At 42.0% G+C, this 13,827-nt stretch overlaps 1 protein-coding gene across 29 annotated transcripts in view; it reads left to right on the top strand.

Moving 5' to 3' along the window:
- Positions 1-13,827, top strand: part of CADPS (calcium dependent secretion activator) — a 481,890-nt gene that overhangs the window by 389,577 nt on the left and 78,486 nt on the right. For 18 of the 29 annotated variants that reach the window (XM_045496958.1, XM_045496955.1, XM_045496957.1 and 15 more), the window contains 3 exons: positions 4,627-4,773; positions 8,163-8,318; positions 12,380-12,527. In XM_045496958.1, the coding sequence (XP_045352914.1) occupies positions 4,627-4,773; positions 8,163-8,318; positions 12,380-12,527 (451 nt within the window). The remainder of the gene's footprint in view (positions 1-4,626; positions 4,774-8,162; positions 8,319-12,379; positions 12,528-13,827) is intronic. The other 11 variants (XM_045496967.1, XM_045496969.1, XM_045496972.1 and 8 more) reach the window with 1 other exon arrangement.

The raw sequence follows: 13,827 nt of genomic DNA, 5'->3' as shown, positions 1-13,827 counted from the left end.
CCAGCTCTTCAGAGTTGCTCCTTGTTAGTCAAGTCATTGTGGCCTTCGGCATGGAAGCCAACTTAGAAAGCAAGTAATCCGAAGCTCCCCAGGACTACTATGTACCCGCTCCACACCACCTTTTCCTTGACAGATCATGTCTCAATCTCCACTTAAACACCTCCAGGTACAGGGAATCCACACTTCGTGGTTACCCATTTCAGGTTAAAAGGGCTCTGAATGGTTGCTCTAGACACTATTTTTGACATATGCACACGGAAAAATCTGGGTTTCTCATTTCTCAGAATGCACTCTACCTCTCTCTGCCTGAGATGTATATATGAAAGGTATTTTGAAAATAACCTCATTTTCCAGATTGTCAAAGATATCAATATCTTAAAGAACTGTCAGACCAAAGGCACCTTAGCGACATGTAGGTGACCTGGGATGAAATACAAAAGTACTAGACTGAGAGGAGACTGAACTCCTGACTCTGCCATTAACTTGCTGGGTGACCTTGGGCAAGTCAGATGACTTTGCTGAGCCTCACTATCCTCCTTTGTAAAACAAAGACTTTGAATACCCAAGACTTTTTCAAGCATTCTGGAAAATGTGATTTTCCATATTCACCCCATATCCACATTTGGTCACCAGTGCCTCCCTAGCACCTAGAACAGAGCCTGAGACACAATAGGTGCTCAATAAATATTTATTGACTGACATTTATTAAGGAACTATACAGCCTGGAAATTACAAGGATACAATAGAGAAACTGTGGGGATGAGAAAGAGAGAAAGATATAATCCCCTGGTCTGGGATCTCAATTTAGCTGGGTCTGAGCAACATACACACACAAAAAAAATGACTTTAAATATTTACCAATGTAGAAATAGCATAACAAAGTGTGATGAAAGCATGGAATAGAGGGGAACAAATCTCAATTGAGGAGTCACAAAGGGAATGGCTTGGAGAGTAAGATTTCCAGAGGGGAAAGTGCTGGGAAAGAGCATAAGCAAATGCAGAAATATGGGGGAAGTAGAAACGGTGAATGTTTGATTTTGGCCAGCATGGATTAGGAAGGAAGCAAGCTATAAGGTTGGAAAGTTGATTGGGAGGTTCTAAAATCCTATGAAGTTTAGAAATTTATTCTCTAGGTCATACTTTTCAAACAGGGGCTTCATAGCTCCCAGACTGGTAAAAATTGGTTCTTGGCAGGGAAGAGGGGCAAAAAAATTTTTACTCTTGTTATGTATATGTATAAAGCACAGGTCTACATACAGTTCATAAACAGATACACAGTACATTGGTGGTATGAAATTCTCACGGGGAAGGCAGTTGGGGGCCTGGTGGTGATAATGAATAAAAGGTTGGGAAACATCATTCTAAACTATAGGAAGGTATCAAAGAGTGCCCACACCCCAAGCCAGGGATTAGACCTAAGGATAATCATGGAGAAAGGCTTTAGTGTCCAGAGCACCAAAAGAAGACAAGATGTACTATGTAGATTCATGCAACAAATGGCTCATAAAGTGGAAGGCATTCTGAATCTCAAGTCTAACCCCATCCAGAAGTCTTTGAGAGAAGACCCAACCATATCCTCTCTGCATGGAGACACAGTCTTGATTAGAATTTATTCCAGAAGTAAGAGATGTCTCTACCTCTGGTTGTTCATCCATAGAAATGAGGCATGCACATTTGTGACATTTATCCATGTGAAAGAGAGAGAGCAGATGATACTTTTTTTAATCCAGTGATCCAGGGACAGTCCCTTTAACCTGAATGGGAGCTACCCTTTTTTTTTTTAGCAGAGTCCCTAAAATGAATGAGTCTAATTTTTTCAAGTAAATGCACCCAACACAGGGCTCAAACCCATGACCCTGAGATCAAGAGTTGCACACTCCTCCAACTGAACCAGACAGATGCCCCAGAATGAGTCTGATTTTTGACATATATCAGTTGTTGTGATTACAATTCACACCTCTTATAGTATCCAGAGATGTCCCATTATGATTCTCACAGAGAGGCCTGTGATGGACTTGTTTTTAGGTAGTTACTAAAGGGCAATTTGTTATCCCCATCAGTGGCTCCTGGAGCCTGATCTGACCTGAGTGCTACTAGAAAATTCTCCCTTTTCTCATGTATGTTATGCTTGGAATTGCCTCTTTGACTATTAATACAAGTTATTAATATCCAAGTGAAATATTAGTAACATTAATACGACACTATATTATTTTGCTGAATGCAGAAATATCAAGCATGTTTCAGTCTTTTAAAAGTAGAGCATTCTAGTATGTCACATGAAGGAAATGTTTCTACGAGTCCAGTGCAGTAGTCCAGCCAAAATGTCATATTTTGCAAATACAATATGCTTTGATTAATATAAGTATTTTTCAAATTTGCATATGCAAAACAAAGCTCATTTCTAATTTGTGTACCCACCATCCGCTAATATGTTTAAATTAAGTTGCTTTTGCATACATCTGTATGTTATTCATTTCTAGCTACTTTTAATTTGCTTAGAATTGACATTTTAACTTGCCAGGCTGCCATCTCTAAAGATCTCCTAATTCCTTGATCATTATTCAGTGTGTGTATCATCTAATGATCACATTTGCTTATGTAGGCTTACACATGTCTTAATGGAAATCGCCAACGGTTTTGTTACATGGCAGTGTTTAAGTCTGAGAGCCACCAGGGACTGACTTCAGAGGCAGATTCTCCTGTTAAACAGAGAAGCATCGAGGAAGAAGTTCCACTGTTCCTTCTACCTAATAGTCATATTTAGCTACTCTTCTCTTGACCATTCCTAGAAGGGCACCCTTTCATTCCAAGTAAAGAAGCGAGTTAACTTTCCCAAAACGTGAAGTGCAGAGGACAAACCTGTGAGACAAACCTGTTTCCCTTAAGGAAAAGAACGCTAGCTTGATATTTTGCATTCTAGGTTTTTCCATCCGGATTGCCATTGTGAGAGAGTAACTTGTTTCTAGAGGGAGGCAGATGTCCTGACTCTCTGTGGGGCGCAGGACTTCTGACTTATCAGGAGGCTTGCCCCCAGGCAGCCCCAGCCCTTGCAAGGGTTCTGTTAGTCAAACACAGCTTGCCCAGGGCAGATCTGCTTTGGCAAAACTTGCTTTTCTGCAAGATCCAAAAAGAAACCCTCAACTCCTCTGCCAAAGTTCTGTCAACTCCACTTAAACAGGAAGGCTCCTCTCAGATGCAGAGTTAGGCTGGGCTCTACCGTGCCAGTGACTTTGGCTGGATGGAACACCCTTAAAATGCCACTACAGAAGCACACGGTGCCAGCTCGAAGAGCAGTAAATGCCACAGTCCCTCCACAGAGATACGGTTGACTCGAGTTGGGGTTTTTGTTTTGTTTTATTTTCTCTCTTTATTCGTAAGGTCATCCGTCTCTCCTTCATCATGTCAGTTGATCAATCTCCGTTCAAAAAACAAGAAGCTGATGCAAGGTCACGTTTTTAACTCTCCATTAATTTTAACAGTTTGCAGAAAAACACGCTGCTCGGTGAACTTTCACACACTGAACATGCCCCTATAATAATCACACAAAGAAACAGAACATCCCCAGTGCCCCCCCAAACCCCTGCATTCTTTCTTCCAGTTTTTACCTCACTTCCAAGTGCGACCGCTCTAACACGAGGCCACATTTTTCTTTTTAGTTTTAGAGAGACAGAGAGTGAGTGGGGGAGAGGGGCAGAGAGAGAGAATCTCAAGCAGGCTTCATGCTCAGCATGGAGCACACTGTGCGGCTCGATCCCATGACCTTGGGATCATGACCTGAGCTGAATCAAGAGTCAGACGCTCAACCAACTGAGCCACCCAGGTGCCCCATGAGGCCACATTTCAAATCTACTTACGGTCCAAGAATTTAGAACTAGAGGTGAACTTTCTTTTCCTAGGTGTCTTTTTAGGTGTGTAAACATTTCTCCATTTTAGTTGGACTTAGTTTGGGAGAGCAAGTTTCTTTAAGTGTTTTGTACAGTGACTCAAAGCTAATCCTTCTTCTTGGTACAATCCCTTCGTCTTTGCTTTCAACTAGGACACCCCATGTCACATATACCTGTATTCAGAAGTAGCAGTTGGGAAGTATGCATTCAAGTGGGTCAATTTCCCATTCTGCCTTGGATCTAATATCTGACTTGAGAAATGTGCCTCCCTCAAAAATAATTTACGAATAAAAGTAAGAAAAGGAAAGTACGCCACCATTTGTATCAGTCTCAGTCACTTCCCCGGCAGCCCCCACCCCACCAATGCCAAGTATTCCATGCACTTCATGTTCTTAGTATCAGACAAGTTCTGGACTGTCACGGCAGTGCATTTGGGAACCAGAGCCCCCTCACAAAGACATTTCTATAATGTGATCATTGTGTATAGGTGTCTGTGAGCTTTCACACTTTTAAGTCCCTCTGTAGTTAATTTTTTTCCCATTAACTTTTGTCATTTCTCTCTGACTACTGAGCTGTACCACAACGCCCCATCCGTGAGCTGTCTTCTGAAGTGTGTGGCCTGCATTTTCCCTGTTGTCTTGCTGTGAACTTGGCCAATTTATTTACAACTGTCATGTGCTTCTGCCGCATCTGCATTGTCACTGTGATGGTATTTTTTTCTTTCTGTCTGTTTCTTCCACAGGAGTTTAACCAGTAACCTACCCAATGTGAACCTACCCAATGTGAACCTTCCCAAAGTACCAAATCTACCAGTTAACATCCCTCTAGGCATCCCACAAATGCCTACTTTTTCGGCACCGTCATGGATGGCTGCTATATATGATGCTGAGTGTGTATTCAGTTCACATTAGATCTAATTTAAATTTAAGTGATCTTGGCATGGATATGTATTGTTTATTTCTATACATCCTATATAACAGAGATGGAGATGGATAATTAGACATATTTTGCTGATCATACGGAGACAATATTGTTTATTTCTGGCACACAGCGTGTTTGTAAGACGTTTGCTATATATACAGCACTAACAATTTGTCTTACGCCCACTGAACGCTTGAGGACTACATTTAACTTCCTGAATTCTTTTGCGAAAAGATTCTGCCCATGTTTTTTGTTGTTGTTGTTGTTGTTGTTTTTCTTTTTTAAATTAGAGTGCCATGACTTTGGGAGTTATCCGTTCAAAAATAGTCCAAGAAACCTCTCTGATGGGCTGGCCAGTCCTCTCTGGCCTGATCCAAATCTAAGAGGGAAGCACACTTACCTAAAAGCTGGGGTTTTCTTTAAATAAAAAATTCCTAGAGTCTGTTTAAACCGAAAAGCATATTTCGGGTGTCAGCAAATGGCAGGATATAGTAACAGTATGTTCAGGGCTAAATGAAAACTTCTGAATGGATCAAGCCTTAGTAATGTATATGTTATGTAAAGATACTTTCCAAGGTCAAAATACAATATGGAGCATTGGGATCTAGGTAGCAAGAAGCTATCTAAATTTGAGAATGCAAGAGTCGAAAAACAGATAATTAAATTTTTTGGTAGCTGTATCATCTGTGGTCTGAGGATAGGACCATTCTTTACATTCATCCATACAAATGCCAGGAATGCATGGGGTTTGTTGTTGTTGTTTTTGTTTTTGTCTTTTTTTTTTTTTTTTTTTGGAGGCCTAGCCATCCCTTTAAAGGCAGCAGCTCAGAGGGTCAAGGTTATGCAGCCACTTCTAGCTTGGCAAGTGGCTCTCTTTTTTTTCCCTTTGCAAGAAGATCCAACACCCCTAAATTCTATCTCAGAGAAATTAAAACCATGTGCATGATTTAATAAGTGAAATAGAGTTTAGTGATTCTATACCGTCCTTTGATCCTTTTCTTAGACCACAGCTAATTATAGGCCAGATAAGCTTTTTCTTGAAAGAATAAATTGGCACATTTTCAAAGGGAAGTGTTAGTATCAAAGGAATAAAAAATGATCTGAAACTGGCAGTGATGTTTTGAAATGTTGAAATCACATTTATCAAGATGACCCTCAGCATTTTTATTTTTGCAATAATCCAGGTAGAAACTGGATGTTCAATGACCGCTCTACTTGGCTGCTTCAGAGTTGCCTAACATTTTTAAAAACCTATGTTCGTTCACAAGTTCACAATGCAATCATATGGTCAATGTGTCTGATTTTCTTTTAACGATGAACTAAGACCTCCAAAAATTTATACCTGAAAAAAAAATCTTCTACAAAAAGTAAATCATATTCATGCTAAGATGACTCTATCAAAAGTTAGATTAGGTAGTATCTGTTAAAAATTAAAACATAAATATCTGAAAGCTTTTCTTACCTTCTTTTGTGCATGCTCCGTGGCATTGTTTCTGAAAAGATATGAATCAAGACATTGTAATAAAGCAGATAATGGTCTCCATTCAATTAATTAAGGCATGAGTGGGAACACATTTTGGTAACTGCTCAGCAATCAAAATAATCTTGGTGCTATTGCCTTAACATTAACAGTTTATCTTAAAAATAAAAAGAAAATATTCTTTTCCTCATGTCAAAACTTAATAATAAGCTCTTCAAAGAAAAAAAAAACCCAGAAGAATTTTTTGAAACTCTGAAACCAGATGGGTGTCAAAATGTTGTTGTAATAAATACCAATTATTGCATTCATATGTACTTAATGATTTAAAACATACAACCATGCAGTTCCAAAACGGGGTTTAGACTAGACCAAGTTGGGGTTTCTTTTTCCCAAGCATAGGATGGGGCAGGGGGAAGGCTGAACTTTCACGGAGAAACAATGCATTCCCCCACTTTTGAACAGTGCTTACGGCAGTATCTGAGTAGAAGGCGTAGATCCTCAATCGCTCACCAGGAAATGCCTGATTCTATATCTTTTCATAATTCCGGTTTCTTCCTTTGCCACCTTTCATTTTAAGGACGTGTTTCCATGTTACCTGCTCCTTCGTGTCAGATACATCTACATACTGACCTCAGACTGGTCTGTCCTTGGAAACATTACCCTGTTGGTCCAGGCCGTAGGCTCCCTCTTGGCATGTTGGGAGTTTGCCCCCTCCCCACCCCACAGTAGCTGTGTATGCGTTTATGCACTAGCTATATTTCTCTCTGAAGCATTAATTCAATGCAGCTGGCATCTGTCACAATAGAAACACCCACTCTCATCTGTTTCTATAGACGATGTCAGAACAAGTGGTAATGCATGGTGTGTTGGACATTTTATAAATTACCGTGTTAGCATTAGTGGTATGCGAGGAAGGGGGGGTGGGTGGCCACCCCTCAGAGCTCCAAACGGGACTGTTACCAAAGAGAAAGCCAGCCAGAGAAGGGCAAGAGGGTGAGAGGCGGAGCATTTCCCATACACAGGCTTTCCGTGGATGCCCCAGGTAAAAGTTTCTTACACGTCATTGTACAGAAAGGAATCAAGACCAATTTCTCCATCTGTACAGGAGACTGGGTAAGGTGGTGCAACGGTAAAAGAGCTCAGGTCTTGAGCCCTAAAGCTTTGCCAATATCCCGTGTCCACTCATCGCCCCCTCCCCCCACAACACCTCACCTCGTCCTGGGGCTGTCTATGCAACAGGCTGGTCGATGATAATTGGAATAATAACCAAACCGAACAAGAATCTTGGACTCAAGGTATCCAGGTGTACTCGTCTTGATTTGAGTCACCCCAGTTTCTTTCCAGCTCTTCAAAAGAGAAAGCAGGTCCTCGCTCACCACTTTGTTAGCACTGTCCTTTTAAAACTGAAAGTCTTGTGCAATCTCCAAGAGACCTCCACTCTGGAGGGGAGCTGGGGAAATGCATGAAACCCTGAATTTTAATAACTGCATGTTGCCATGTAGTTATTATCTGTTGAGACTTACTTCTCCCTCTGGTTCGTGGCCTTCATCTAAATCATCACATGTGTTAATGTGGTTATTAAAAGAAGGCTGATTTTTACCATACACCCTTCTCCTGGTCATGGTGGGGCAACACCTTTCCTCAGACTTCTCACTGGTCTGGAATGATTGGCCGAACAAAGCAGACTAAGTCATGTATGGTAAAACTCAAAATCTGCCGGTGGAGATTGCCCCCACCTCCACCGCCAACATGCGTCGTTTTGTATGTTGAAGCCACTGTTTGCCTTAAGCCTTCTAGCGCCTAGTCGTCTTTGTGTCAGCTTTTCCAGAACCCAAGGCCAGTGGGTGACTGTTGTTTTCTAATTTTTATCCTGCCAGTAATGGATCAGGCACTTCAGAAGATCTGTTCTGGAAACTCGATGCCCTTCAGACCTTCATTCGGGACTTGCACTGGCCCGAAGAAGAGTTTGGAAAGCACCTAGAACAACGGCTGAAGCTGATGGCAAGTGACATGATTGAATCTTGTGTCAAAAGGTAAGCCTAGTGGCTGGACAGGCTCTGCATGCCCTCTCCACTATCCTCTGACTCGGGGAATGGTAGGCGGCCACTCATTCGATTGGCCGCAATTTGGATTTTTGAGGGGAGAAGGCGATTGCTCGTCAAAGTCAGCCAGAGTGGTGGCCACCCAAGTCTAGCTCCTGTTCACCCGCCCCAAACCCATCTGTCCCAAACCCAACACAATATGGCAGCCAGTTTCTTCACTTAGCTCCCTGAGGGAAGGATCCATGTGTGTTCTTATTCTGCTCTGTGTCCCTGGTATCTAGCGGCATCTGACACAAAGTATTTACTTAATAAATATTTGTTAAAGGTACAAGTGTATGTGGGAGGGGACAACTAGATGAAATAAAGAGAAGTACACGTCATTCTGGAGCCGCCATATCCAGTACAGGTAGTGGGAATCGAATGCCTTTTAAGAAACGTGAGCAAGACCTCAGCAACATCATTCGGTCTATATACATGAACTGAGCACTTACTGTGTGCCAGCTGTTAGTTGTCCTGCCCCAAATCTAACTAGATATCCATCAGGGGCCATTTTGATTTCCTACAAATTGCCTGTTTTGTCGCTGCGGCATATAGGATTGAGGTGAGCATGCAGCACTTGAAGCTCCCAGGTAGAATGTTCTGAGAAAGTGAAGAGAAGAAAACGAGAACAATATGCATCCATTCCGCAAAAATTGTTTAGCTCCTCCTATCTGCCAGGCATTGTGCTACATTCTTGGCATACCATCGAAGAATAAGACACCACAGCCCGTCCCTCCTGGAGTATGTATATCTGTGTATCAGACACAGAGATGAAATTCCTCTGGTTTAACATCGTTATCATCACCCTGTCTGTCCCCAGACACACATCCAAGTTCCTTTTCCAGTTCATAATTGTTCCATTATTCTTCCTCCATTCAAAACAAAAAGGAGAGACCACAAGCAGCCTAGGCCACTCCAGATCTCCAGATGTTGTGTTGTTTGGCTGATGGATCAGTTGTGGGTGATGGGGGCTGGGTTTGTCTGGGAGTGATCTGCGTTTTATATCTTGGAGGAAGAAAAGAGAAGTAATAGCATCAAAACTGGGAACCACAAGGGCAAAAGAACAGCATGGTTCTAGGCACGTGAGCATCTCAGCAAGAATGAGAAAAGGAGCCACATGCTGTGGGGAATCTGGGCAGGTGTTTGATGGCACTTCTGGAAGCTTACAGTCCTGGCGACCCACATTTTGTGTTTTATTCTTGTCTTCACACTCTTAGAACCAAAGGCAGACCTACTGTTCAAACCCAAGGTCAAAACGTTTCCTGAGAATTTCAAATTCTGCCATTTCCTACATGGCCTCTATCGGTTTTAGGAAGAGCAACTCCTTTCGTGTGGCCAAAGCATTCCGCCAAAACCTTCTTGTGGGGCAGTTCCCCTGTGGTGAAAAATTCTCTTCTGATCTGTACTCAGGGCTACGGCACATTAGAATGAACACTTACCCTCATCCGGTCTGTGCACACGATTGTACAGAAAGATGTGCGTGCCCTTCTGAGAAGCCAGTCTTTGGAGTAGGGTAGGGAGACCACAGGAAGACATGTGGATGTGAAAGATAGACGGTGACTCCCTTACTGCAAATCTCTGGGGAACAGCCACCCCAAGGAGTGTGGAGCACTCTCAGGCAGGGAGTCTATCTGATTCTCTCTGAGCTCCTGGCCCTCCGGGTCCCAGCATCATGTTTGGTACATAGCTGTGAAGTAACCTTTCGTTAACAAAAGTTAGTCAACTGCACCTGCACATCGGCGATGGATGCTTAAATTTCTGGATGTCCCTTCCAATTAAGGCCCCAGACAAAAGCAGACAACTGCAAATATAAGTGCAAATATCACCCCCCAACCTCCAGATGCAGAGGGTAAAATACGAAAAAGTCCTTGGATATTTGAAGACATAGAATCTACATGAGTAGAGCCTAGATCTTTGGCTTTCTTTCCTCTTTGGGACAGAATCGATGGCCCTCGTTCTAGAAGGACATCAACATAAGGACATGATTTCATAGATGCAAATATGCGACATCCAAAAGATTCTCTTTTTTTTATTTAAAAAAAAAATTTTTTTTTCAACGTTTATTTATTTTTGGGACAGAGAGAGACAGAGCATGAACGGGGGAGGGGCAGAGAGGGAGACACAGAATCGGAAACAGGCTCCAGGCTCTGAGCCATCAGCCCAGAGCCTGACACGGGGCTCGAACTCCCGGACCGCGAGATGGTGACCTGGCTGAAGTGGGACGCTTAACCGACTGCACCACCCAGGCGCCCCATGACATCCAAAAGTTTCAATCAGGTGCTCTTCATTTCCAAGTTTCTAAGAAGTTTAAATCATTCATTCGATGGGCGTGACAGAGCCTGCAGTCTAGTCTATATCAGATACCGTATTTCACCAACACATTGCCCCCTAACCCTGAGGGGAGAGTCACGTAGATTCAGTGACTGCACCGTCCCTGGCACATTGCTCTATGGAGCCCTGTAAGTCACATTAACTTTGCCTCTGGCTTCCCCCTTTGCACAGCCCCACCCTCCCAGGGCCGTGCACAGTTCTCCTGTGGAAACAGAAGCCGGTGACTTCCTTGTAAGGGAGCGATTTAGCACTTCCCCTTCTCAAATTGGGCCGGAACTGGCATGCAGGCCTCAGATCAGCACAGGGACCTGTCCAGCTCAGTCCCCATCAGACATCCTTTTCACAAAACCAGAAAAGGATGTATTTTCAGCGTAGCTTAAAATGATCATCATGATTAGAAAGCTACTTCAGTGCACCGAGCCTTTAGGAGCCAAGATACATTTATCTTTAACATGATCATATAATATATAGGAGTGTTTTAAGGTTTTTTTTTTTTTTTTAAGTTTTTTTTCTTAAGAACTAGGCTTCCAACCTTAGAAATTATACTTGGCTTCCCTGCATGCACTCAGGGTGTGTTAGCAAGCTGGCATCCTTTCCCGAGCTAACTAGCTGTGTGGTCCTCCTATGCACTGTTAGAAAACTGCTACAAATACCTCCTAAAGCAATGCTTTCCTGGTGGCTGCATGATCTCCAGAACCTGACCGTGAACAATACTGAAAAGACACATTGGACGAAAGGAGCTTTAATAAAACCACTTACTAGCCAGGCGCTTTTCTTTCAAGACATGTGATGATGTGACCCACTTCTCTAAAACCTTTTACAATATAACTGGTCCCCTTTACAATGCTGATACCAAGGATTAAATCTCACACCTGTATTACCAGCTGGCCACGGCAGACTAGGTTTTTCCTGTGAGCAGTAAGCACATTGCTGGGATCAGAATTTGACCTGTGTCAAAATTATGTCACTCTAAGCTTTTGCCATTACACGATTATTGAATTGGTAAGTATATTATGCCATTTTCACTTGTAAAAAATATATACTCATACTGCAGAATAATAGACATTGCAAACAAATATACTGGAAGTCCCCTGATATCACTCCTTCTAATTGAACTTTCCTCCCCAAAGTTACCTATCTTATTTTTTTAGTCCTTAAAGCCATATAATAATTGGATTTTTTTTTTTTTTTTTTACTTCGGTCTCTTTCAAAACCAAAAGAAAAAAAAAACACCAAATGTCATTTAAGATTTTTCCCCCACCATGAGATTTTGAAGATTAGAAGCTGCTTTTTTGTTTTTTGTTTTTTTAATGAAGTGATTCAAGGTAGGCAGTTGCCAATGTGAGAGAAGTTACATATGCTATAATGCTATAATTGGGTTTTTGTTCATTCATTCATTCTCCTGCAATTAGGGTTCTCCATAGCATGTAAACTATAGACAGAAATACCCTGAGCTACAGGTGTTCCGTGTTCTGCCGAGAAAGGAAGGGTTTACGTGGCTGTCTGCGTGAATAGGCCTTCCTTAGTTGGGAAAGTCATTTTTAAAAGAACACATGTGAAGTCATTGTCGATTGAAACTGATTACAGCCTTCAATTTTCTTTTTCACTGACCTCTCAGAAAATGTCTCCTCCACCTGCCGCCACGAATGCTGAATTGGTCTTTTCCTACTTTGTTTTAATAGAACCAGGATTGCATTTGAAGTTAAGCTGCAAAAAACCAGTCGATCAACAGATTTTCGAGTCCCACAGTCAATATGCACCATGTTTAATGTTATGGTTGATGCCAAAGCTCAATCAACAAAACTTTGCAGCATGGAAATGGGCCAAGAGGTAAAAAAAAAAAAAAAAAAAAAAAAAAAAAATACACATTTTCCCCCCTCCATTGATCATGTAAAAGAAAACTTCACAAATTCCTTCCATCTATACCAGTGTGCTAGTTTCAGAAATATTCTCTAACATTTGCGGATTAAGCTACAGATGAATGTGTGGTATCTGTTTGTTAAGTCAATTTCTAAGGCACGTGCTAATAAGAATGCCAGTCACTTGGAAGTGATTCTTGACTGGAGTTGGAGTGGCCGTAAAGTTCCTTTAAGTCACATGATGTGGGATGACCTTATTTATTAAGCTGGTATCTCCAATAGATCTGTTTGCCAGAGTGTAAGTCATTTTCACATTTGCAGTGCATTTTATCACTTGGAACATCTGGTCAGCAGGAGAGCTCGCTTCCTTGCATCAAGCAACTTCCAGGATATATAATGTTATTTCACCCTGCTACCCCAACCCCAGCCAGCAGGTTCTGAATTTTTAAGAAATGACAGACTTTCCAGTTTCCTTAGATTGAGCTGATTGTGACCAAAAGGTTAGTCCTTGCTAAGTTTCCAATTCCAAAGTGGTATTTAAAATGTAAAGGAGAGAGAAGCAGCAACTTGGGCTTGATTAAAGACTATCATGATCATTTTTCTCCGATGGCCTCAAGCCAGCTAGATATTCATATACCAATTTAGAATTAATTCAGAAACATTTCTGGCAACTCTCATGTTGTTGCCAATTGGCATAAATTGCTCCTAAATCAGATCTTTCGATACCAGCCTTACATGCTCAGAATTCTTACTAAATTATATTTGCTCCTTATTCGTTATTTATTTTCTCTTTCGGCACCTTCCATTTTTAAACGTGGGTTGGTGATATTCTCTTCCTGGCAAAATCATCTCCAACCTTCTTTCCCTACAAATCAGCTTCCTTAGCCACCCCTGTTAACTTTTGCTCCCAACTGACTTCCTTTTGAGGGACATTTCCTTGGGGGTTATGTTCTAGGCACTGGGGGCAAATGCAGTGGTTCTCAAAATTTCAGTGGGCATCAGACTCATTGAGAGAGCTTCTTAAAACCCAGTGGTTGGGTCTCACCCCAAGAGTTTCTGGTAGGTCTGGGGTGTGACCCAAGAATTTAAATTTCTAACCAATTTCCCAGTGATGGTGATGCTGATGCTGCTGGCTGGTCTGGAGACCACAGTTTGAGAATCGTTGGTCTGGAGGCTTGGATCCAAGGAGGAGTTACGATTAGGGGTCACACGTGAAGGACAGCCTCCTGAGGAAGGCTTGGGTTAGGCTCGTTAAGTCACTCAGCCTATCT

The sequence above is a fragment of the Leopardus geoffroyi genome, chromosome A2 (genome assembly GCF_018350155.1).
Source record: "Leopardus geoffroyi isolate Oge1 chromosome A2, O.geoffroyi_Oge1_pat1.0, whole genome shotgun sequence".
In the NCBI taxonomy this organism is placed as follows: domain Eukaryota; kingdom Metazoa; phylum Chordata; class Mammalia; order Carnivora; family Felidae; genus Leopardus; species Leopardus geoffroyi.
The sequence above is the reverse complement of the archived record's forward strand: the minus strand, read 5'-3'. Positions and strand labels throughout refer to the sequence as shown.